The sequence below is a fragment of the Oryza sativa genome, chromosome 12 (assembly GCF_034140825.1).
Source record: "Oryza sativa Japonica Group chromosome 12, ASM3414082v1".
Lineage (NCBI taxonomy): Eukaryota > Viridiplantae > Streptophyta > Magnoliopsida > Poales > Poaceae > Oryza > Oryza sativa.
Genome location: NC_089046.1, coordinates 9523430 through 9551231, shown reverse-complemented (window position 1 = coordinate 9551231; position 27802 = coordinate 9523430). Strand labels below are relative to the sequence as shown.

The window sequence follows — 27802 nt, the reverse complement described above, 5'->3', positions numbered from 1 at the left end:
ATGGGTGTGAGGTTTGGTGTGCCTGCTCGTTCCGCCGTACGTGGCGTCCATGCACATCTTTGCTGCTCCAACGTGTCGTCCAACGGGCGGTGACTTGCTGCTTACGAGCTACCGTGTAAATGTGAAACTTTAGGATGTAACTATGAAATTTAAAGTATAATTACATTGTAAATTCATATAATTTTTAGTGTAAAAGATTGACTATTTTTTTTTTCGAGATGATGTCCGTTCAAATATACAGTGAAATATGTTCTATATAAACAAAATACATCCATACAGTATAGGCCGACCGCTCCACCTATTTCTTAAGACCTATGAAAATTCTTATTTTTGCAACGGGTAACCGACTGTCATAAGCTAGTTACTTTGTGATAATCGATTTTCGTAGGTCATCGGACCCTGCCCATCAGTCATCAAGAAAATTCCATATATACCATCCAAAATGACTGCCCATCAGTCACGGAGTGATTTACAAAATGACTTCTTCTCCTTATGTGTAAGTGTGAAACAAGCTGGTGGAAGATATAATTTATCATTCTTCTCTCCTTGAGGGTGTAACTCTTCCCTAATTCCTATCTCGACTAGGTCAATCCGTAATTGCATACCATCTTTAGTCTTCCTTGGCATGTCCAACAATGTTCCAACTATATTGTCAAACATATTCTTTTCTAGATGCATGACGTCTATGGCATGCCGTATCTCTAGATATTTCCAGTACGGGAGATACTTAAAGAAAATGGAATGCTTCTTGAAAGAGGGGAGGGAGTTTATCATCTGGCTTCTTACTATCTTTTGGTTTCTTAGTCTTGTCGGGTTTCTTGCGCTCTGTCCCCTTTGAAGGTTTCTTAGTTACTTTTCCAAATTCGCAAACAATTTTCTCTGTCATTGCACACACTTCTTCCCCGGATGTAGGTTTCGTGGAGGATCACTCTCTTCAGTGCCATCGAATTCCGCCTTCATCTTACGGTACTTGTAATTTGTGTGTAGGAACCGCCGGTGCCGTATGTACACAAGCTTGTTGGAACCCGGGAGATACCTATAGTACGTTCCATTCAAGCAGATCACACATCCAGTTTTACCTTTAATTTACCCTGAAACTGAAATCATGGCTGGATAATCGTTAATAGTCACGAATATGATGGCCTTCACTGTGAAGTATTCTCTTAAGTACTCGTCGTACACTTTCAACCCCTCTTTCCATAAATCATCCATATCTTCTGACAATGGTTCAAGAAATACGTCAATATCAATACCAGGCTGACGGGTCCCTGTATCAGGATAAAGAGAAATACATATTTTCGCTTTTGACAAAGCTAGGCAGGAAGATTATACATGGTGAGAAGCACTGGCCAAGTACTATGTGAGCTGCTCATGTCTCCAAAAGGATTAACTCCATGAGTACTCAAGGCAAACCTAATATTCCGTGGGTCTTTAGCAAACTCTTTGTACTAACGAGCATCTGCCGGGTGTCGAATAATCACGTCTTTCTTGCGCCCTTCTTGATGCCAACGCATTAGTTCTGCATCTCGCGGATTTGAGTATATCCGTTTAATGCGATCTTTGACATGAAGATATCGCATCACAAGCTGCGGGATTTTTCTCTTAGTTCCCTCGGCTGTGTCAGACAGTTCTATTCCATTATTGCTATTCGATTTGTACTGGCTAGCACCGCATGTTGGACATTCATCCAAAGAAGCGTACTCTTTTCTGTACAATATGCAGTGATTAACGCACACATGAATCTTTTCGACACCAAGAGAAAGGGGACATATGAGTTTCTTCGCTTGATATGTCCTGGATGGTAGTGAGTTAGGCCTCGGAAGCATATTCTTCAGAAGTTCAAGCAGATTGTCGAAACTACTATCAGACCATCCATGTCTCGCTTTTAACCTCACAAGTTCAAGAACTGACCGTAGTGTTGTGAACTCACTGTCACAGCCCTTTGACTTATCATACAAAACTTCCTTAGCTGCCTTCTGTAAAGCTTCAATGTTATTTAAACCTCTAGCTGACCCAGTCAGCACCTCGGGTTCTGCATGACGTAACATTTCCCCTAGATCAATTTTGTCCTCACTAGAACCATCGTCGTACACCATGTCTTCAACTTATGTTGGAACTACATTTTCAGGCATGTCCACTTGTTCTTCACCATGACGTGTAGGGGTGGAAACGAGCCGAGCCAAGCTCGGCTCGGCTCGGCTTGCAGTGGCTTGCAAAAATCTAGGCTTGGCTTGGCTCAGCTTGGTTAGGGAAACAAGCTAAAATTTGAGCTCGGCTCGGCTCGTTTCCTAGCTCGAGCCAGCTCGAGCTGGCTTGGAAGCCTTCCTGTTGAAACACCTCTTCATATATATTTTGTAATTATTAATAAAAGTAAAAACAAATCATCAACATGTAAAATTTAAATAAGTTTATATATTCAATTCTTCAAAATCTTAATGATAAATTTGAAGTTGACAAATAATAACACCATATAAAGTAAAATAATCAATATAAACACACGATGGCCTAGGCTCGCGAGCCAAAACAAGCGGCTCGCGAGCTAGCTCGGCTCGGCTCATTTTAGCAACGAGCTAAAAAGGAGGCTTGGGCTTGGCTCGTTTGGCTTACGAGCCGAGCCAAGCCAACCAAGCTCGAGCCAAGCCCGAGCTGAGCTCACAAGCCCGAGCTTTTTTTCCACCCTTAATGACGTGTCCATATTTCATACTTTTCCATAAATCCATGAGTTACTAAGTGCTCCATCACTTTAGACACATTGTTCCAGGCTATTTCATTCTTACAATCAACACATGGACAAAGTATCTCCCACATATTGTTCTGTTCAGCGTGTGCCTTCGCAATACTAATAAATTTAGACACTTCATCTCTATATGGAGCCAAAAACCTCGGCGAATGATACATCCATTGCCGCCTGCCCATATCTCTAAAAAAATGAACAACAAATATTTGCACTATTAATACCAAATTTGTAGGGTTCATTAACAATAACATATCACTATTCAAAACTAAGTGAAGGTGATTTATAAATTAATGAAAAACAAAGTTTATTTCAATTTGGTTTATACAGACATGCCAAATTAGTATAATAGAAAAATCTAACAAGATCATACCATATGCATATTAAAAATAATACAATTAATTTTTTATTAAACCAAATAAATAGACATAAAAAAATTTCTTCTCTCTCACATATATTTCTAGATCTGGATCTAGATCTAGGAGGTGGATGTGATAGCAAAAGAAAAAAAATAGGAATTTATGTTACCACATTAAACCACTACAATAAGAGGCATCAAGTATTACACATACATCTAATATCAACTTATCAGAAGAAAGTAAATAAAAAAATATGGAGCTTTTCCTTCACAATTTTGCATGTATAGATCCATCACAAATTGAGGTCTAAAACCTTAAAAAATTGCATACCTAGGGTGGAAAGGAGTAGATCTAACCACCGTAGAAAAATCGCATGAAGATTTGAAGTTCAAAACCTCCCTCTATATTTAAGTCACTTTAGGAGAGAGAAACACCACATAGAATGAACAGGGCTCGGGGAGGAAGATGACTATATAGTTGCATTATCGCAGGCGGACCACATAAGCGACACCTGCGAAGATCGATCTTCGCAGGCGCACGTTCATTGCCGCCTGCGAAGATTGCAGGCGTCGCTTATGTGGTCCGCCTGCGATAATCGATCTTTGCAGGCGGAGTGCCAACTCCTCCCCGGTTATCGTCTTTGCCAGCGGGGTTTTCGCTCCGAAGGCCATGCCCGCCTGCGAAAATAAAACCCCAACGTCATCGAAAATGCATTTTCTAGTAGTGAATGCCATCGCTCAAGTGGGCTTCGATAAAATACCATGCCCAACAAGGATGGTTTTGCTGGAATACCATCCTGGACAATATTGCCCTTGCCTCTTCTTCTTTCTCCTCCCAGTGCCAAAGAAGCTTGCCGGCGACGACCTCTCGCCATGGCCATGAGCAATGAAAAAAAAAAAGGAAAATCATCCTGGATTGATCTGCTCTGTCATCGTTTTGATAGAGCCCGTACATGCCGTACATGGCATGAATTAACAGAACGAGCACACCACCTCGTCTTCCTCTCGATCGGTTGTGCTTGTCCGCCGCTGCCGCCTGCTGCTCATCTTGCTGCACCCAGGAGGCGTCGCCTCCGCCACTGATGAGTACACAACTAGTTCGGATATAACCATGACTACCTTATGTATAAATCAATCAAAGGTGCATATGTTCTATATTAGATTTACTTGTTATATATTTGAACAAACGTTGCTACACATTGAGATTCGTGTGTTTTCGTTCGCAGAGGTACTTGCTTGGGTGAAAGAAATACCCTCCAACCGTGATTGGGGAGCCATCTCAGCCGTTCAGGAGAACCCTGGATCAAACGGAGTTGCGGAGGGTTCGGCCAAACCATGGGCTGGGCTGACCTGACCCAATTTCGGTAGGCAGCCTCCTCTTTTGCTCTCATAGGCAGACTTGTGAATTTTGGCCCAATTCATCGTGTCAATTCTGAGTTCTTGGCCTATTCATATATAAGTCTGATTGTCGACATCGTCCGATTGATTTATCGTTTGAGTTGATGTCGATTCTCCTCCACTTTATTGTTATTCTCTGCAAAAATGTTAGTATACCTAATACTAGTGGAATATTATTATTCTAACAGGTATATGCATTGCAAGCATCACTAGTTCTTCTCTAGTTTAGTAATATTGACGGTCGAAACTGATCGATAACAACCGTCAACACATACTATAGTAAGGTGTCTTGGTGGCAAGTCAATTATTGTAGTAGTCCATCACTTTATATTGAAACGTTATTTGGTGAGGTTGGGGTGGATCTTTTTGTGACCGATGGAACATTCATAAGTGCGAGTGTGGCAACTGTCAAAAAAAATACTCTAAAGCTGTGTTCTATACTTAGAGCAAGTTTAATAGTATAGCTAACTACTAGCTCTAATTCATCTATAGATAATCTAATAACGCATTCATATAATAGCTACATACTACACTATTAATACCTGGTCCCACCTGTCATATACACACTGCGTCTTGGAGTCCGTGCTACAGCTGGCTACAAATCTGGCTACAAATTTGTAGCCCGCTGCTATTCTTTCTCCTCATTTATCTTTTTAATTAAAATATGTTTGCAGCTAGCTTATAGCCTGCTATCGTACCTGCTCTTAGGATGTGTTCGCTGTCCCTTGTTCCCAATCAGAACCCTCCGCACGGAAAACGGAACAGTCTATTAGCGCGTGACTAATTAAGTATTAGCTAATTTTTTTTCGAAAATAGATTAATTTGATTTTTTAAGCAACTTTCGTATCGAATTTTTTTGCAAAAAAAGGTACCGATTAGCCGTATAAAAAGCGTGCGCGTGGAAAACGAGAGAGGTGGAGAAGGGTTGGGAAAAGGGGCAGTTCGGCACTGCAATCCACCTCTCTCATTTTCCGCGCGCACACTTTTCAAACTACTAAACGGTGCATTTTTTAAAAAAAAACTCTATACGAAAGTTGCTTTAAAAAATCATAGTGATCCATTTTTCAAAAAAAATTAACTAATACTTAATTGATCACGTGTTAAAAAGCCGTTTCATTTTACGTGCAGGAGGGATGGGTTCCCATCCTCCACTGCCGAACACACTCTAAGGGTTGGGAACCCATCTCCACCGCACGGAAAACGAAGCGGTCCATTAACGTGTGATTAATTAAGTATTAGCTTTTTTTTTCAAAAATGGATTAATTTGATTTAGTAAGAGGACACTATTCATATGAAATTTGTCTTTTTTTCTCTTAAACGAAGTTGAATTTGGTGTTGAGATTCGGTGAAAATATATTTCATATCTACACCTATCTCTAGTATTTTTTTATGAATTTATGAAACTTTTAGTTATGATTTTAACGAGTTTCCAACACTTAACTTGTTTTCAATGATATGTCCTCTATATTAAAATAAAAAGTTATTTACAGAGAGAAAAACAAAAAAAAACAAACATAATTACAAACTTTGTAACTAGCTAAGAATGGAGGAGCTAAGAGAATCCTTCATTCTATGTATATGCAGAAGAATTTTATTTCTGAAAGCAATAAACCACCTGCTTCCAAATGTGCCAACAAGCAAAAGAAACAATCTCCAGAAAACCTTTTCTTCTGAATAAAGTTTGGGCCAGAACCAACATTTGCCAAATTTCCAGGTTTGGATTCCATCTGACACCCAGGCGCTCCCATCACAACTTGTTAAAAGGGCAAGAAGAGAAAAGGTGAATCAGTGTATTCTACGGTTTAAAATTGCATCTCCAGGAGCACAATGTATATATTATCCAACATGTCCCTCTCCAACAAAATCATTTTTATGTTTTTAGTTTATGCTGTCGTTTTCAACTAATAAATGCACTGATTTTTCTAATAATATATAATAACACTTTCACTTGGGCGTCAGACGCGCCAAACATGAAAACCAAGCGACAAAATATATTCCACCGGGGGACCCATAAGAGAAAACAACTCGAGGTAACATAGCAGCATATACGTATGGGCCCACGTGAGAGCACCGGCTAGCTTGGAGAGACGTGAGATGTCATGTCAGCATCTATTTTCAAAATATCAAATGGCTTTTATCTATAGGCGGTGTGTTTGGTTACAGTGGAAATAGTTTCTATATAGAAGTTGTTTAAAAAAATAAATTTATTTTCTAAATTATAATAATTAATACTTAATAGAACTACTGTTGGGAGCGTTGCGCACTCCTATATTCCAAGCGCCAAACGTGTATCAGCCAGACCCACCTCACCCCACGTTCCGTCATCCCGCTCCCACCGTTATTGGAGTAAACGATTTACTTCGATAAAAAACTTCTCTGATTACTATCCCACCCCACGTCCCGTCATCACACTCCTACCATTACCAGAGTAAACGATTTACTTCGATAATAAAAACAACTTCCGTTTCGATCCCACACCACATCCCGCAACGTGCTCCCACCATTATCGGAGTAAATGATTTACTCCGATAATAACAACTTATTTACTTCTGGTATATATTCTATTTTTCCCATACCCAACCAACTACTCTCACCCCCAATTCATTTTTTCCTTTTTTATCCGGATCTGAATCGATCCACCATCCCAGCCCACAGATCGGCGACGCACCATGGAGAAGGATGACGAACCATGGTGGTTGATGGCAGTGGCCGGCGAGTGGTGGCCGACGGCGCTTGAGGCGAAGGCACTGCTTCAGGCCTCGCTGCCGGACGCCGGGCAACATCTTAACCAGCAAGGAGGTGTTCACCTGGGCCAATAGCAACAACCAGCGGCTGCTCCACATCGACGATATTGATAGAAAAAGCAAGTAAGAAAATGACACTATGATTTGCATCTGCATACTTTCCTTGAACTTCACGCATGAAGCCCCAATTTTCTTTTCATATCAAATTAATGTGCAATCTCCAATGTTACCTGATCTCAATTGATGGGCTACACAGGTCCTACACTTGCACATCTTGCTCCATATGGCTGGCCGCAGAGGATAGGGTGGAGTCCGCTGGAGGTTGTTTCCTATTTTTCTTTTGCTCGTCATATCTATTGACATGAACGAGAATGTTTTTGTATTTTTTTTTGTGCTTGCTACATGATGGATGGCTGCTACTGTGCAACGTCGAGCTCATCTCTATACCACACCGCTACATCCTTCCATGATTCCATCGTCGATTACTGCTCGCCACCCGGTTGCCCTCTCCACTACCAGTCACAAGACACAGACCATCATCTTCATCCTTATAGCAAGATCCAGCAAAGCCACCAGACGAATTTTTGGCTGGATCATTTTTTTTTCTAGTTTGATTCACCTGTGAGTGATTTGATTGCTTGTGTGTGATTAAGCCTGTAATTTTTTCATTCATACGACTATTTTGTGATGCAGATCAACAATACTCTTAGTATCAGTTTTTACTCTTATATTGTATATTAAACATATAAGTAAATATATTACTACACAGTGGCTACGAGATCATGGCTATATCGACAGAAAGGTGGTAATTGTTTACTCTTATACTGTGTATTGAACACATCAGTAAATATATTACTACATGGTGGCTACGAAATCATGTGCTATATTAAGAGGAAGGTAGAAATTGTTTTACTCACATACCATGAAATCTAAACAATAAATATTGGTAAAAGAATTACAAGCGTTATAAGCTGGTAGTAATTCTTTTACGACCGTCCAGGTATGGCATCATACGATGTGGAGGCATCATGCGAGTAAATTTGTTACTTTTGAATGAGCAGATGTGGGAGGCTGGGAGTAAATAAAAAACTCCACGGAGTAAATTCGTTACTTTTGATACGAGATACTAGAAAAACGGAAAAATCGGAAAGACTAGACGGTAAATGTTTTACTAAAACGCGAACAGAAGAACCACATAGAAGGAACGAAAAACAGAAAAATATGGATGGTTAATATTTTACCAGACCCATTAAGATGGAAGGTGGGGTAGTAAAAAACGAAAAAAACGAACCGAGAAAAGGTGGGATGCGGAGGAGAGGTGGGGTGGTAAAAAAGGGAAAACCGGAAGAAGAAAACGTTGTGCGGTGCTCGAACTACTGTTCCGTGCTGTATAGCGTGGAATAGCGCTACCGAATAATTAATTAATTATATGCTAATAAGGTTCTAGTTTTACGTGTTATAAAAAAAATCTATCTCCAAAACAGCACATCGAACCGAGCCTTGTGCCAAGTCAATCATTCATTGTAGTACTCCATCACTCTAAATTGAATCGTTATTTGATGAGGTTTGGATGAATCTTTTTCTGACAAATGGAACATCATAAGTGCCAGTGTGGCGACCCTCAAAAATAATACTCCCTTCGGACACGGTCTAAAAAAACAACTTTGACCATTATTTTTTATTATAATATGTATAAAAGTGTTAACAATTATGTGATTTTATTAAAGTACATTTTAATATTTGAAAGACAAATATTTTAAAAATGATTTATAATCAAATATTCTAAAGTTTTACCTCACCCTTATGTAAACGATAAGTATTATCAGTCCGAAAGGAGTGCTCTACTAAACATATATTTCTAAATAAAGCTCCGGGCTGATCATTTTATGCTTTTAGTCTATTTGCTTTCGTTTTCAACTAATAAATGTACCGGTTTGTTTAATAATTTATAAAAACACTTTCACTTGGAAGTCAGACGCTCCAAGCATAAAAAGCAAGAGAGAAAAAAAAAACACCCCACAGGGGACTCGTAACATAAACAACTCCAGATAGCATAGCAGCATATACGCAGCGAGAAATTGGACATTACGCCACTGCCAAGTGTGGGCTTCGCTATAATGCCATTTCGTGGAATGGCGTCGTTAAAATGCCACTACTAAGATTGGGCTTACATTTGTTTTGCCATTTGGACCATTTCACTCCATTTTCACCTAATTTTCCACCTGGGTTACCCAAAATGCCCTTCGGTCTGAGTGGTGGTTGCCGATGGTGACGCTGAGCTCACCATGGCGGAGGCCAAGGAGGAAGGGAAAGCCACTCACGATGGCTGCGGCGTGCTGCGGTGCTAGGCGCCAGCGACGGCCTCGTCTCCACCCCGTCACTCATGCTTGGCATCGGCGTGGCACGCCCCGCCGACGAGAACGCCGTCCTCCTGTCCGGGCTGGTTGGCCACGTCGCCGTCGCCTAGCCATCGGCGAGCCGTCCTCCTGTTCGGGCTGGCCGGCGAGGCCGGCCATGCGCAGCTCGATGTCAAGCTGGCCGAAATCGAGCGCGCGGCCCGGCTCCAGCTGGCTACGACTGCAAGCAGCGGCGGCGGCGGTGTCGCCGTCCTCCCAGGCCGCAACCGTGTCGGCGTTGTACTTCGCCGCCGGTGCCGCGTTCCTGCTGCTCGCAGCATGGTTCATCGCCAGCTACGTGAGCCACGGGCTTCTTCTGCCTCCCTCCCACCGCGAAGCAGCACCGCCTCTTCCCCTTCTCTCGCTGGAGATGGCGTCCGGAACAGTGCCGGCCCTTCCCCTTCTCCTCGCCCACAACTCCCACATGTTCGCCGGAGGAGAGAGGGGTATTTTGGTCAGTTGAAGTGTGAAAAATGGTGAAAATCTTGTGAAAAGGTGAATATGGCAAAGCAATGGTTTGACATCGGTTGGAAGTGGCATTTTAACGATGCCATTCCGTGGAATGGCATTGCGGTGAAACCTACCCTTGACAGTGGCAGAATGTCCACTTTCTCATAGGCAGCATGGAGTTTTGTGAGATGTCATACCAGTCATCTAATTTTACAATATTAAATGGCTTTAAAAGAGTTTTATCTTCTAATTAAATATATTGCATATGAAATTCACGACCCGGTTACATAGTTATATTCGCTGTAATTTAATATTTATAGCAAAAATCTTAAATAATAATATTTTGGTGGATAAATTAAAATAGGATCGTCGTTATATTCTCAGTAATTTAATATTTGTAGCAAATATTTTAAATGATAATGTCGACGTTTGATGTCGCGATTCCGGTATTTGCATAGTATGGGGATCGTTGGTACTAGGATATACGCGAGACTTAAGTAAAAGAGACGGAGGCGAGGATTTTTATACAGGTTCGGGCCCCTGAATTGTCAGGTAATAACCCTACTCCTATTGGCCGAAGCCGGTCGTTGCTCTTATTCACCATAATCACATCAATGCAATATATAAGGTAGCCTATCTAACTGTTGTCGACTTGGCGGTCTGAAGTGCTGGCTCGTAGTCGACAACAGGATAGCATTCCTCCTCGAATCTGTGTTCGGCGAGATCAGAGACAGCGCTAAATCCCTACAGCCGGCCTATGTAGGTATCGGATAGGGTCAGTCCAGGCATATCTCTTGTGTCGATATTCGGCGGCATGTCTTGGCGCATGTTGTCTTGTATGTTGTGGCTTCTGTTGTTCCGTGTCCCCTCTCCTCCTAGGGGGCCTTCTATTTATACCTATAGGTGTCCCTTTGTCCAAATAGAACTAAGGAAACCAATATGGATACAATCCGAGTAGCCCTTGTCGTTTTCATGTAGAACTCTATTCATCCTTCCTTATGCGGAACTCCTCCTATATTCGAAGGTTGTTTCCGTATAAGACATGGTATGTGATGGGTACTGCCGATATTTAGTCAACTGCTATTAGGTATGTGGTATCCATAACCTGACAGATAATATCTGTAGAAATTAAAATATGTATTGCAATTGTTGCATCTGTGGTCTGCCTTAAACATTTTTTATGACACGATATAATATTTTTCATTGAGGCCCTGTTTAGTTGCCACACAATCTTTTTACACCATGTCACATCGAACATTTGAATATATGCATGAAGTATTAAATATAGATTAAAAAATAACTAACTACACATATTTCGACTAATTTATGAGACAAATATTTTAAGACTAATTGCTCCATAATTTGACAATGTGATGCTATATTAAACATTTGCTAATGACAAATTAATTAGCTTAATAAATTCGTCTCGCTGTTTACTAACGAATTCTTTAATTAGTTTTTTTTGTTAGTACCTGAACGTCCCACGTGACACCCTATATAATACCCGATGTGACACGCCAAAAATTTATACCCCTAACTATACACCCCCTGACGAGTGATGAAATATCTAAAATTGTTATTTATCCGTGATGGAACACCGTCTGAGCCGTATTGCTCTCCATAATTTAGTGAGACGTGCGACTTTTCAACTTGTAGTATTATATATTTGTATAAGCCAATATATGAAATAAAAAAAAGGAGCGGCTCATGGCAGTCTTGACTCTTGACTCTTAACACACTTGTAAGATAAGGTCAACGTATCGTAGCAACCTTTCATGGCGGGCAACAACTTGCAAGCAAGCACGCCATCGATGATCGATCTATACTTAGTGAACAGAACAGGAAGACGATCACTCATCTAATACCGAATTATTAGCTGGAGAGATCGATTCAAGGCTATTGTCTGGATCGAATGATTTGTCCATGGAGTGTAGCGGCGGCGGCGGTGGCGCTGCTGCTTCTGTCGCCGGGGGAGAATCAGATGGTCCGAGTGTCAGCACAGCCGACGAAGACGAGGTGCGCCGCCGGCGTCGTCGACACCTGCGGCGACGTGGGCGTGCCGTACCTGTTCGGCATCGACGGCGGTAGCTGCAGCTTCCTCCCGGGCTTCAACCTCACCTGCGACCGCACCAAGCAGCCACACAGGCTGTTCCTCGGCGACGGCTCCCACCTCCAGGTCACCGAGATCTCCCTGGCCAACTACACGGTGCGCGTCCTCAACGGCGTCGGCACCGTGAACTTCACCTTTGCGGGGCACAACGATTCCACGGCGAAGTGGGCCGGAGTCAGCGTCGGCCAAGACGACGGGCCGTACATCGTCTCAGAGGAGCACAACCAGCTGGTGGTGACGGGGTGCAACATCATGGCCTCCCTGCTCGGGAACAGCGGCAGCAACGTCATCATCGGCTGCTCCTCCTTCTGCTCCATCACCGACTGGTGGGGCGCCGACCCAATAGTGCACTCCGGCGCCGGCGGCGCGTGCTCCGGCCTCGGCTGCTGCGACGTCAACATCACCATCGGCCGGCCCTCCTACGAACTGCAGCTCAGGTGGCTCGACTGGGACCACAACTACGACGACCTCCTGCCCATCGCCGTGCGCATCGCGGAGCGCGGTTGGTTCGACGGCATGTCGACCAAGCTTCTCAGGAAAAACAGCCGCAGCGCTGTTCCCGTGCCCGTGGTGCTGGAGTGGGCCGTGGCGTCTGTTCACAAGCCGCCCACTCCCGTAGACGTGAACAGCACGTGCCCCAAGGACCCGGCGAGAAGCGAGTGCCGTAGCAGCAACAGCTTCTGCCGCAACATCGCCAACATGTACCGCAGCGGTTACGTGTGCAAGTGCGACGACGGGTACCAGGGCAACCCTTACCTCACCGGCGGCTGCCAAGGTACATGTATACTCCCTCCGTTTCTTTAGTATAAGACTCCGTTTCTTTAGTATACGACGCTACTGACTTTTAAACACATGGTTAACCATTATCTTATTTAAAAAATTTATGTAAATGTATAAGATATAAGTCATGCTTAAATTATTTTGAATGATAAAACAACTCACAACAAAATAAATTATAAACGTAAAATTTTTTAATAAGACGAATGGTTAAACGTGTAATAAAAAAGTCAATGGCGTCATTTATTAAAAACCGGAGGTAGTATGTACTTATATACGTATTATATTATACTCCCTCAGATAACATCGTTAATTTTTGGCATGACGTTTCAGCATTCATTCCTATTCAAAAAATTTACATAAATATTATTTATTTTGTTATGAGATGCTTTATTATTAAATAATTTTTACGTATCATTTATACTTTAGCATATTTACATTAATTTTTTTTGATAAGGTGAATGGTGTCGAACATTATTTCAAAATTCGACAGCACGTCATATATTAAAAAAACAAAGATAACTTATACAATATTCATATTCTATACTTAGTGCATTCCTAAGCTAAATTAGCTATCTATATACCCCATTATATCTTCTGTTTTCTCGGTCAACATAACATTCCAGATATCGACGAATGTTCGCTGCCGGGCAAGTGCTTCGGTGAGTGTACAAACACGCCAGGAAACTACAGTTGCCGTTGTCCGCGTGGTGCGCGTGGCAATCCCTACACCAAAGATGGCTGCATCAAGTTTCCTCTAGGTCAGCACCGTAATCATAACTATTAATTGCTAGCTATCTTCTGCTTTCATTCTAGCTTTTAATTTTATAAAAAGAATGTACCAAATGCAAACTTTTTTTACAAAGACTAGCAAATATGGTCGATCTGCGCGTTGCAACGGATTAGTTTATGAAAAAAAATTCTAGCATGGTAAGCTAATTGTGCAAATAACACTGAAACAAACAGCACTTCTATGATTTTTTTTTTGTCGTCCTATTATGCAAACACTGAATAGTCATTCAACCTTGGAATAATGCAGTGGGTTAAAATCCTATCCACAGTATTCATTTAGGTTATGCATACTTGTTTGGATAGGTCCGGGTCTACAGAGAAAATGGATTGGTGCGGGTTGGATTTGCTTTGGTGTGAGTCCGAATGGTCCTTTCTCTCGTCTTCTTGGCATGTTGATGAGAAACCAACGTGGTGGGAGGGACGGCATCACGTTGAACCGCAACGCTAGTGATGCTGGCGCCAAGAGAAATGTCTATTTGTAAAATAAGTTTCTCTAAGATTCTATTTGTAAAAAAGTTTTAAAAAGATCTAAAATATGAACTGCTCTAATTAACTTGTCCAGATAGTTTGAACAAAGAGTTTAGACCGGTTCAACTCCCGTGTCGCTCTCTCCAGGCGATCCGGGAGGCGACGCCTCAAAGCACCTGAGGCTCTGCGGTGAACCCCCCTCCCCCCCCCCCAACCGCCGGCGGCGATGCTCCCTATTGCCGGCGGTGGCCCCTCCCTTTGGCCCTCCACCCTCTTCTCCTGGCCACCTCCTCCCCTTTTTCTCTCTTTCACAAGCTTTTCCCCTTCCCTTTTATTCAGATCAATCTCTCTGCGCCTTAGTTCTGATGGTGATAGCGGGATATAGCAGAGCCACCAGCGAGGTGTGGTGTGGTTGGTTTCAGGACCCAGCGTCTGACCTGGTCGTGTGGCAGCTCCCATGGTGTGGTGGTCTCATGGATGAGGGCGGTGGTGTTCGCGGGAAGGCTGGATCTGGTGCCCCTAAGTTGGCAAGGTCTGATCTTCCCTTATCCAGTTCCGGTGGTGGTGTCTACCGGCATGGCATGGCTCCTTCATGCGGCAGCTACACAGCCAGTGCATGTCCCATCTATGTGGAGTCTGGCACAGCGGGCGTGGTTATAGGTTTGTGGTGCTGCCGTTGCAAGCAGGCGGCAAGAGCACTAGCGATGGCGGTTGTGGTGGCTACCAACGTGGAGGCTACTATCTGGCAAAGACAGAGTTGGAAGGTGCTAGTCTCTGGTCAGCTTGAATTCGGCGGCACACTTTGAAATAAAATAAGAATTCTAATATAGATCAACATACTCAAAAGGGATGTTTTGGACCTGTATGACTTAGAAAGTCCTAAAAATGTTTTATGTACCTCTTCCGAACTCACGATCCTCCGAAACAACACGAACTACACCGCAAAACAAGAAAAAGGCTAAGAAACTCCAAATAAACAATATATAAAAGTACACACACATGCAGAGATTTATTTAGTATAAATTATGAGACTTACCCTCGTTATTCCGAGTTCGCATGAATTAGTTATGAATTTTACAAGATTCAATACAATTAAATCCTATTTAAAACAATTAAATATATTTATTGCATAATTTATAATTATTTTTATACTGATAAAGAAACTATGATATCAGTCCTAGATAGAGGAGGCTAAAGTCAGTGACATGTGAGACCCACATGTGGTGAGAGAAAGGACAATCTAGCATGGACCCAACTCACCGAAAGGGTTCAAAGAAGACAGGCGTTTTAATCTGTTGACCAGGGTTAACTGAGATTGGATAGATCCGATCAAGGCGCTGACATGGTGACGAGGGACCTTAAGGTTATCGGTGATAGACACCGAGGATACCGACAAAGAGAAAAAAAGGAGATGACACTTAGCAATTGCAACACGACGTCAGTCGGTGTGAATGGACGTGGTTCATTTCGATTCTTGGGGAAACTAAAAGAGGAGGATAAGGAGATAAAATCCCATCAACCAATCTGAGAAAAGACCCACTAGGATGGCCGAATTCAGAGTGGGAAGGCAGCGGCATAGGGGATCCGGACTCCGAGCTGAAGGTTGAAGATTACCCTTACATGAGGGGTCTGGTACCACATGTCAACGGGAAGCGGGAGATAAGAGAAGAAGGAATGGACCAAAATCAGCCCGAAGCTCAAGGAAGGATTTTTATTTGGTTTTTCATTTAAATTATTTCTGAAATGATATTTTTTTATTATTAAAACTACTTGTTGAGCTTTGAAGAATCCAAGAAAATTCTAGAGAGTATAATTAATCGTAGAGAATTTGATAATACTCAGAAATAGGGTGTGACAGCTAAGATGGCCTCATGTGGTGCCGATGTGGTGCAAATTGGGCATGCCATATATGGTCGTCTAACATGGATGACGCTGGTGCACATCTAATGACCAATCATGCTCACCTAATGCCGATGGATGATGGCAAGTCACAACGAGCAACCAGTGCCATCGGCTAGGGGAGGGTGATGGAGGGATTCAACGACTTGGGTGGGGACGTCAAGGCGATTAGTGACGGTTGGTGGTTGAGGCGAAGTACGTACATAAACTGGTGATAGACCGCGCGAAGGGGGATCCCATAGGGTTCGGCCTAGGTCATTTTGATCCCTCTTAGGGTTTTCACATTGCCTTGATGTGGCATTCAGCCCATGCCACCGACGTCGGAGATTCCGCTCCATGTCCGCCTATTGCGTTGCTCCGGGAAGAACATGGAACCAGATATTGCCATAGGTTCCTGGCCAGATTTCGCAGGTCTGGGCTCACACCTTCTATCCCACGCCACCAGACCTCTGTCGAGGAGCTCAACGGTGACTACAGCCCCTTGCGACCGTCCCTCCTGTTTGTGCCACCGAGCTCCATCTCCAGTACTTGATTCACCACCGATGGCGTCGAGATGTGAGGACTTTGCCAGGAGGCAAAAACGGAGATGGGAAGAGAGGCAAGTGCGCCGCAGACATCGTCAGAGCTCGCCTCTACTGGCGCCGTAGCCCTTATTAGAGCTCACCTCAACCATCGGCACGAACCACAAACAAAACCGTCGGATTCAAGATGGGGGAGGGGGGGAGCTCGTCGGAAGCTTAGGCCTAAACCGCCGCAAGGTTTCATAGCCGACGAACTCGGCGGCACCATCGTATGCGGCTTAGGCTTGGCAGCACCGTCGTCTGGAGAGGTAGTGCCACCCCGCTACATCTCCGTTCCCGCCCGGCATGTCGCCGCTTGGGCCGTCCAACGCCTCGCTTCCTCCTCCCGGTAACCGGTGGGGAAAGGCAAAGGGAAGATGAAAAATGAGACAGGAGAGATTGGTGGGACCCACTATGAAGGGTGTTTCTTTCACCGTTCATGGCCGAGCTGGTGGCTTTGGCTTCTCAAGTACGGTAGATGCACTGCGTTTGCCCTTAGAGGCAACGCGACATGGTGCCATGTGGCAGGGGGACTAATGGTAACCAGTGATGCCATGATGATTAATTGTTGCTTACTCATGTACCAGTTAAAGGAGCGACTCCCCCGTGCTATGTTGCATGTTGTTTTAGTTTTTTTCTTAATGTAAAACCTCTCTATATTTGATTGGATTTGTATTAATAACCACAGTACCAAATAAATATACGACCAAGGTAGATTTCATGATGGATTTAGGGGAACTAAGTTGGTATTATAGATGGTATTTCTTATGATCCATGATAGAATCTATTGCCAGGTTAGAAACCATGTAAACGGAGGCTGACAGCTGGCAGAGCGTGGGGGTCGGGGCCTGCTCCCGCTGATGTCCCTGGGCACCCATGGCCTTCATGGTTACACACTCAATATGATAAGAGGAGTGTGGAGACCAGTAAGATCTATATCTACAAGGTGTAACAGGGCCCGCTCCAGCCGGGGGGCCCGAGGCACCTAATCCCTTCATGATTACACACTTTGTATGACAAGAGGAGTGTGGTGACCTATAAGATCTATATCTACAAGGTGGAATGAGGCCGGTTCCGGCCGGGGCCCCTGGGTACTCAATCCCTTCATGGTTGCACACTCAGAATGTTAAGTGGAGTGTGGAGACCTACAAGATTTACATATTCAAGGTACTCATATATACAATTGCGTATTGGAACAAACTTGTAGAATTATATCCATCATGAACTCCTTCATCAATGACATCTTCGAGAAACTTGTCCAACATAACAAGAACTTCCATTACAAACCACGGGAGTGTGCTGGAGGCCCGGGTCTTACCAGGGCACCTGGGCACTGCATATGCCCCGGGAACAACACGAGAACATCGAAGCCCAGGGGGTTAATGTAACCTTAGGGTAAAAACAAATCATATATTATCTCTATCAGGGAACCCGCTGGTACTCGATGCTCGGGCTCTCCGCGGTGATCTCCGCTGGTGGATTACCACTTCAGGGCCAAGCATGTGAGTGCCGCTGGTGGTCAGAGTGGGATGGTGGGCCCAACGGTCTGTTCGAGGGCAACATCATCATTATGATTGTAGCACGGTGCCTGGAAGATTACGAATCGAGATTACAGCTCGGTCGCATGCAATAATGTGGTGGCGAGGTTTGAAGCCGCTAGCGGCACTGCGTCACTCAAAGGAACAGGAGCAGAGCAACGTGCTGCATGTTAGCCAGCGGCGGCTACACGATGACTTGGCTTGGGTCCACCAATCGCAGTTTTGAGCAAGTGGCAAAAGGTGCAAGTCCCAACGGTCCCAGGCCCCTATGTTTGGGTGCCCGAGGCACAGTGAAACAACCGTCCATTGTAATTCTCTCATTTACTCTAGGATGACAGAGGAGGCAATGACAAGACTTGGCATAGGTGTTCCCTATGCGATAACGACACTATAGGCCCCCTTTTGGTTATAAAAGGAGGGAAGTCAAAAGAAACCATTGAGAGAGAGAGAGAGAGAGTTCTAGAAACCCTAGTTCATCAGGTAAGCTTGTATTGTGTACTCTTTCATCCTCATAGTCCCAAACAAAGGAGTAGTGTATTACGTTCCGAGCAGTCTGATCGTGGATACGTGCTTGTGTTCTTTGTTGGCTCTGCACATGAAGTGAACTTTGTCTCTACTTGTCCCCTAGCCGAATCTTCGAGGGGGGGTCCTCTCTTCCTTGTTGTAGGAGTTTTGATCTCTGACAGTATTTCTTACGATTACATATAAATCCGCAAGCGCATAGATACCACTGTAGCATTTCAACAGGAGTATTCCAAGGGTGCCGTATATATATTTCTGCATGGAAGGCGGCGGTATAAATATAGAGTTCATATATCCTTAATCAAACTATCATTACTTTACCATAGTCTAAATAGGGGTTAATTGGCAATATGATATATGGTTAGTGTGACACACAGGAGATTCATCTCTAATAAGATACGCTAGGTAATGGAGAAGAACTATAGAGAGATATGGTTCATATGTACAACTATACTAATAATGTTTATTATACACTTAACACATACATGCTTACAAGGCTAGCCGTTAGTTTTTGGTACCCAAGTACTACCGATAGACCACTCTCCATTGGCCTGCCAACGTTGTTATGGCATTTTACGAACTCTTACGTTATACATGGATGTGGAGGAATACAATGGACAGACAAGGCTATCACTATCTACCGTCTACCTCACTCTCTGTAGGGTATACCCGCATCCAACTGCATTTAACTAGCCTAAGCATCATGTTTATGTTAATATATAATATCACTAATTCCCCCAAGACTTTCACCCTTCGGATGGACAAGTTAGAACTTGTGCAACCTGTTAAGATCATTGAACCATTACCATAGCATAGATCGACTAACCTAATCAAGTAAAGCATATAAATGAAGTATAAACTATTTATAGAACACATAACGAGAAAATTAGTATAAGAACTATGAACACTAATAAGTAAAGAAGATAATTCTTTTATTGCGATTATTGTCTTACAAGAAGAGTAAAGTATTAAAGACATACCCTAATCTCTGAGAATGCTATATGATCGAAGACTATTCTAAGCATAACTCCACTACTACTAGAGAAAATACAATATATTGAATGAGAATATTACTTCTTGAAGTGTGTGTTAAAAAGCGAGAGAGCTCCTCCTTTTATAGCCCTCAATGACGGTTGATTAAGACGGTTGTAGATCGGTAACTACCAGTAACATCATTAGGAGTCCATCAGGAATGTCCGCGTGTAAGGTGGCGATGTGAGAAGCAAGGGGTGGTCCGGCTGAACCAAGGGTTCAGCCGACCCATAGGCCCTTACCTCTCTCCTTCGACTTTCACTAGCGATTGCCATATGGGCCCGTACGATGATTGAGGATGGTTTGGCCTAACTTTAAGTTGGTTTGAGCTGACTTGTGGGCCCATTGATCTGTGTGCTCGCACGTGATTCACACGAGGTGTGTTTCTCATTCATTTTATTGTATATTACCTGCATATACATAGTATTTCTCCAATACAAGTGGAACTACATTATTCAATACTAATATATATGTAAGAAATGTTAGTTCTCCCTTTATTTATGAAGATAGTTGACGATCGAAATTAGTACCTAATCAACGTCAACATATATTTACCAGATGGAGGTATTTGAGGTACCTTCCAATCATTGTATAATTTATAATAATACCTAAATATCTGTAGTAGTGTGACCCAATCCGTTCTGCCTTCAGTGTGACCCTTGATGTTTGGGCCCCACAATGTCAATGAAACAACAATCGGCCGATCCCCACCATCCCATGTGACGATATCCCTGATCGCTGCCGTCGCCGGCAACACCCCCATGAGTCACCACCGCCGCCACTCCATCCTCATCTCCCTACCTATCTCACCAACTTGCAGGGTCTCAGCTTGCCACTGTCGTACATCACCGTCCGTCCCCAGATCTGCTTCAGATCTAGCAGTGATGACGCCCCACGGCCCCAGGATACCCTCGCCGGCAACTCACTCCGCAAACAGCCACCAACCTCCAGCACGCACCCAACCTCACACCGGAAACCTCCAGATGCAGAAGTGCTGAGTTAGCACATGTGCCGGCCAACTCTGCGGCCAAGTGGTAGTCAGTGCCGCATGCAGCGCCTCGCGGACGATGACAGCGTCGGTTGCCGTGGGGAAATTGGGGTGAAACTAGGGGATGGCGACTGGCGTGCGAGCTTGTTTTTGCGAGGATTACTTGGGGGAATCCTATCTTACTATAAAGTTATAACCCACTGTCTCCTAAAGCTTAGCATTCAAAGATGCCACGTCATCATCTACTAACCAGTTGACACATCATCATCCACTAACAATCAATACATTAAATATCATGCAAACATGCTATATTATTTATAATTTAAAATTTATTACATTTTAGAGCTTTTATAATGAAAGCATGTTAAATCATCATCCTTCATAATTCACATAATATTTCAATATATATCTTCATTATTTTTTATAATATATTATGTACATATGTAGTTCATCCTCACTTGGTTAATATTATTTCTCTCTTCTCTAATTAAGCTATATCAGATCAATTGTTTTTAGTGTTTATGTAAGTTTATATTGTCTAGCTATCTTATACATTATTTTTACTTATTGTTATCATACTGAATTCCTACAGCAACGCACGAGGTTTCACCTAGTTTATTATATGTTTGGATCCAAAGTTTTGAGAAAATTAGACTGCACTCGCAGCGCTTGATGTTCAGAGGATAAAATTGCAGAATTCCTAATTCGCGCGTATGCGCCTCGGGCGCGCACTTCTGGCCCACATGGCCCACGCATACGCGCGGTGCCGCCGGCGCTATTAGATCGGGATTTTTTTTAGCGTGTTTAACGTAACTAACTATGTTAGCTAAGGATAATGACATTAATTAAGGAAAGATTGTTTTTGATATTATTTTTACTAGTAGATAGAAAAATTTTAAGTTACATTTGAAATCTTTTGATAGTTGGTGCCCACTAAGAACCATTTACTCCTATAAAGCAAGACATGCAAGTAGCCAAATCATTAACAATTTTAAGCCATCGGATCGCATTAGTATAGAATTATCAGCCGTTGGATCAAGAAGCTAGCTACTCATCCATCTAATTTAATCATTGATTACTCATCCGTTCACCTCCCTTTAGCTCATAATCACGCGTGACATTGTTATCCATTCTGCACATCCAAATCCTCAAAGATAATACTAATCTTTTTTTTTCTAAATACAACTCCAATTATTACATAAGATGTAAGCTTTATTTTATTATAAACAATTAGATAACATACAATAATTAGGTATCATTAATCCAAACTCATGATACCCTACCCCGGTTGTGTATGAAAATATCCCACGTCAGTTTCTCATCGAGAGATGTCCACACTATACCATGACCTAGTATTCCCTTCATTGCAACTGCCCTAGATAAGTGCATTGAATGGCAATTCATTTGCCGGGAAAACTATTCCCGGCACTTAAAAACTGCCCTATAAAGTTCTGTAGCAAAAGAGAATTCCCGGCAGATATTTTTTTCCTGGCAATTAACTGCCCTAGAATCACTAGAGTATTCCCGGCAGACAGCTGCATCCATGGCAATTAACTGCCCTTGATGCTTAAAGCATCCCTCACATATAGTCTGTCAGTCAGTACTTTTACCAGCACTTGGTTGTTTCAATCATGAACTCAGTACACATGGATCCAATGTACACAAATTAAGATCAGTACCAAATCAACCCACAAAATCAGTACAAATTCCATAGACATTTAACACACATTCAGCAATTCAAGACTCCATAGACTATCAATATGCATTCAACATCTGTTGCATCTCAGGTAAAAAAAAAAACAGTTCTGTTGCACCTAGGATAGCAATATATATATGCATCTGCATAGAGCATATGCACACAAGAGTACAGACAAGTCTTCAATGGACAATGGACAATTTCTTCATTGGACAATTTCTAGGACAAGTGACATCTTTAATGGACAAGTCTACAAGAGCATCAGCAAAAAACTCTTCAATGGACAATTTCTGGGACAAGTGACATCTTTAGCAGAACAATTTCAGCAGCCCTTCCGATTTTGACCTAAAAATAATGGTTTGGAATCTGTGAGCAATCTTGCATGTAGAATATAAAGAACTATCTATCATAATATAAATACATTCTTGATCACAAACTGACGAGACCATGCAAACTGGCTAGGTTCAAATAAACAAAATAGCTACATATGCAATCAATGTATATTATTGAGGGCACTTCGTCATGCAACACCAATAGGGAATACTCCAAGTTAACAGTGAATCCAGCAGACAACATAATATCACAAGGATAGTGTGAGATGGGAAATCATCAGATCACTAATGGTTCTAGTTCCATATGCCCTTGTCACTGTAGCACATGACAACATAACCTCCCAAAAGGTTTCATGTTGGATAAAATGTTCTAGGTAACTAAACTAGTCCATGTGGTTAATTTGACATAAACAGCGTCAGAAATGTAGTTCATGTTATAGGCAAGGTTTTTTACAAAGGTATTGTTTTTGTACATTCATTACTCATCATCTGACATTCCATATAGCTATCTACTCTTCACAAGCATTAATAGCAACTTAACCTGAAACTCCAAAATTCTGATCCAGTAAGTTCTCATAGGATAGAGCAAGAATCACCCCCACAACTCTCTTATACAAAACAAAATCCTGAAAGCTCTGAAACTTACTGCTAATCAATACTTTGCACATCAATTCAATCAACTAGCCTACATAAAAAGGAGTAAATCTGTAATTGATCAAATAATTAGATAGGTGTGTACAGCACACACAGAATGCAGGGGAGAAAAAACTTGGATCACCACACAAGGTCATATGACCTCAATTCCTTGCCATTCCCCATTTTAATCCAATACCAACCAGGCAACCATTATCTACTCTGACAGTTTCATATGGTCCAAATTTTTGGGTTAAAAATCAAACAAAAAAACTCATCGAGCAAAAGAGGATTAGTGCCCAAACTCACATGTACAGCGTTACAAGCCAGGACCAGTAGGCCATGTATCTCTCCTAAAATTCGCAACGAAAAGATAGTTCTTCGATGGATATAGAACAAAATCAGTAAGAATTCTCCAAGATTTTCTACAAATTCACGATTAGGTCCACTCAACTTCACAGCGACTAGATCCAAAATCGAAATTCCCAACTAGATCAGCTAAATGCATAGTAGATGATATTGGCGACTACATCCCAAATCGAAATTCCCAGCAAGCTAAGCGCAAGCAGTACAGTGGAATGCACAGAGGATAGATGAGAGGAGTTGGGGGGGGGGGGGGGCAGTATGACTTGGAGAAGATGACGACATCGTGGGCTTTGACGATGGATTTCACGAAGGACGACTTGGACGCCGTCCCCGAGGCGGATCCGAGCGCCACGAGGGCGTTGAGCGCCGTCGCCGCCGCCGCTACCATCCCGATCCTCCAGCCCAGCAACGGGAGGAGCCCACAGCGGAAGCCGGCGGGCGGAGTCGATGGCCGAGGAGGGGAGGCGTCAGCAGGCGACGGACGGACGGCGGCGGACGGACAGAAGGAGGAGGAGGAATCGGCCGGGCGCAGGGGCGCAGGACGCCGGTGGGCGGAGTCAACGGCGGCGTGCAGCGTGGGTGGAGGCGGCGGTGTGGCCTGGGTGAATCGCGCCCGCGCAGATGGGGATTTTTGTGCGACGATGGTGACGACGCGATGGATTTTTTGTGTGGGCCCACGAAAATTTCTGCAACCTTGGCGCCTTGCTGGGCCCGCCGATATTTTTAGCCCGCAAAAAATTTCCTCCAAATTTGTTTTCCCGGTAACAAAATTCCCGGCAGATTATATGTTATCTTAAATTATCAATGGCAGATTAGTTGACCTGCTATATTAGTTTATTGCCGGCACTTAATTTGCTGCCCTATTTTTTTAATTCCCGGCAGATGAGATGATGTACAATATTATTTCCGGCACTTGATATATTCCCGGCAAATAGTTTGCCACTAACTTCATTTTATTACCGGCAGTTAAGTGCCATGAATACTAGGTCATGGTGTAGTGCCAGAACACCACCCCGCACCATTCCATTTTCTCTGTGGACCGACCGATCCAAACCATTTGTAGTAGCAGGCCATTTCCACCGATCCAAAATTAAAGTAAATGCAGATTAGAATCCCAATTCAACCCATTCCCACCCAAGTACCGAACCCATTGGTGGTCAGTATTTCTTTTTTTTTAAAAAAAAACAATATGTATAGCCTGGATCAAAATGGTGGACACGATTTGGACCCACTGCACTACTCCAATATCGTAGACTAATCAAGTGTTTGTATAATAAGAAAGTTAGTGTTATTTGCGTAGTTGACTTACCATTGCTAGAAATTTACCTTTGTCTATAAAAAGAATCCGTTGCAATGCGTGGGCTATTTAATAGTCTCCTTAAAACATGGCATGGAATTTATGTTTCTTTCCTAAAATTTAGTACTAAAACACAACTATTGGCATGTACGTATGTTGATGAAAAAGTTTCTGTCCTTTTCGTTTTTTCCTTTGATTGATATTCTAATAAATATCTTCGTGTTGTGATCTAAGCCAAATCTCATACTCCCACGTTATCAGGTTTAAGTGTTGGCATAGGAGTTGGCAGTGGCGCGGGCCTTCTGTTCCTGGTATTTGGTGCTAGATTGGCAACCCGTGAGATTAAGCACCGAAGGGCAAAAAGGGTGAAACAAAAGTTTTTCAAGCAGAACCGTGGTCATTTACTGGAGCAATTGATATCTCAGAGGGCAGACATTGCTGAAAGAATGATATTGCCCTTAGTAGAGCTAGAGAAGGCAACTAATAATTTTGACAAATCCCGAGAGCTCGGTGGAGGAGGGCATGGTACTGTTTACAAGGGGATTTTATCAGACTTGCATATCGTGGCAATCAAGAAATCCAAAGAAGCAATCCAAAGAGAAATTGATGAGTTCATAAACGAGGTTGCCATTCTATCGCAAATAAACCATCGGAATGTTGTGAAGCTTTTCGGTTGTTGTCTTGAGACAAAAGTGCCACTTCTTGTCTATGAATTCATATCAAATGGAACTCTATATGAACATCTTCATGTTGATGGACCAATATCATTGTCATGGGAGGATAGGTTGAGGATAGCAACTGAAACAGCTAGAGCTCTTGCCTATCTTCACTGGGCTGTTGCATTCCCTATTATCCATAGGGATATCAAGTCTCATAATATTCTTTTGGATAGCACCTTTACAACGAAGGTATCAGATTTTGGAGCTTCAAGATGCATTCCAGTGGATCAATCAGGAGTTACAACAGTTGTCCAAGGAACACGTGGATACTTAGACCCCATGTATTACTACACAGGAAGGCTTACGGAGAAAAGTGACGTATATAGCTTTGGCGTCATTCTAATAGAGTTGCTTACCAGAAAGAAACCGTTTTCATATAGATCACCTGAGGGAGATAGTTTGGTTGCACATTTCACGTCCCTACTAGCTGACAGTAACTTGGTTGACATACTTGATCCTCAAATCATAGAGGAGGGAGGGAAGCGAATGATGGAAGTAGCGGCTTTGGCTGCCGTATGTGTAAAGCTGGAAGCTGAAGAACGGCCGACTATGAGACAAGTGGAGATGTCCTTGGAAAGTCTTGGAGGGTCGTTGCAGGAGCATACCACGGGCTTGATTGCAACAGAATCTCGTAGAATTAGGCATGTTGCAGAAGAGAATTATCCAACAAGGGAGGGAACAGGCAATGAGGAAGCAAGTCGACAGTATAGTTTGGAAGTAGAGTACCTGCTATCTTCAAGGTACCCTCGGTAATGATGAAGATTATGCAGTGTTTGTCTCTTGATGTAATATTTAGTTAATTCGATTCATATCTGCTTGAACATGCGTGATGTCATTTTTATAATTTTGTATTTATTAGACTTCAGACATCTGAAAATTTGTGGATTATTGTAACTAAGCCAACTAAGCAAAAAATTACATTGTGATCTAATGTGCAATTTTGTTTGTTTCAACTGCAGTTTTTTTTTTCATTTAATTTCATATTTTTTTATCAATTGAAAATTCATTTCATGTTTGGATTATTGTAATCGTTGCTGAACCTTTTCTATAACAAAGAACACTCTTGCTTAAGCTAGGAAGGTAGCCCGAACATTCGCCCGAGCATGCATATATCGTTGCTTAAATTTTTTTTCTAAGATATTTGTTAGTTTTATATTATGTAAAATTTAATTCATCTATATAAGCACTTATCTATAATCCTAATCTTCTTCATCATATAAAAGATGTAGACTTAGTTTGTTCAGAAAACATGTCTAATAAATAAAGTGTGAATTAAAAGAAGTTGGTTTTTCTTTTTTTTAAATGAATGTTTTGGTTTTCTTTAACATATCTTGAAAAACAGTTATTGCTAATAAATGTGTTTTTATTCGTACCATAAAAACCCTCCATTTGATTGGTTTACATTTGACGCAATTTATTATACGTACTTACATATGAATCATTAAAAGTAGAATAGATACATATATTCTAGCCCTCGTTTCCTTATAATACATGTGAGCTATAGCATTTTTAAAGATATCTTGTTGACCTAAGTGTTAATTTAAATTTAATAGTAAAAATATAATATTTAAAACTAACTATACAATAAAGGGAAAACCATTAATATGTAATCACTTAAAAATAATGTGTTAGTTATGATAATGCTTGTCTCAATTTAAGTGCAAATTAAGAACCATAATGGTTCTATGAAATTATAAGAATTTCTACAATTGGTTCAATTTACACTCATTGCATATTTTTCTATTTTCTATTGTATTTTGTACAAATCTTATTTTTTGTTCAAATTTTACAATATCATAAATAGTGACAGCGATTACACCCTATGTATCAATTTTTTTTAAAAAAAAGAATCCAATAATCTTTTATCTACAAGCAAGTAAAGATTGATATTGATTATCATTGTTTATTAACGGGTAGATTATATTTGATATGAGGCTACAGATAGATTGAGATAGATCCAATTAATGGACTCACCGTTTTAAGTTATCTATAT

At 42.1% G+C, this 27802-nt stretch overlaps 1 protein-coding gene and 1 long non-coding RNA gene across 3 annotated transcripts; one reads left to right on the top strand and one right to left on the bottom strand.

Annotated features, from left to right (window-relative positions):
- Positions 1-11705: 11705 nt before the first annotated feature.
- LOC4351938 (wall-associated receptor kinase 3) lies at positions 11706-26762 on the top strand. 2 transcript variants are annotated; one of them, XM_015764757.3, is made up of 3 exons: positions 11706-12965; positions 13594-13728; positions 25352-26762. In XM_015764757.3, exons 1-3 carry the CDS (start codon positions 11993-11995, stop codon positions 26560-26562), a joined length of 2319 nt encoding a protein of 772 aa, XP_015620243.1. In that variant the 5' UTR covers positions 11706-11992; the 3' UTR covers positions 26563-26762. The 2 variants fall into 2 exon arrangements, with proteins under 2 accessions (XP_015620243.1, XP_015620244.1); XM_015764758.3 differs by lacking the exon at positions 25352-26762 and adding an exon at positions 14063-14320.
- LOC107278082 (uncharacterized) lies at positions 22425-24397 on the bottom strand. Its single transcript, XR_001542234.3, has 2 exons — positions 24057-24397; positions 22425-22807 (listed from the first exon to the last, which is right to left on the bottom strand). It is a non-coding gene; the product is annotated as an uncharacterized lncRNA (long non-coding RNA).
- Positions 26763-27802: the final 1040 nt, after the last annotated feature.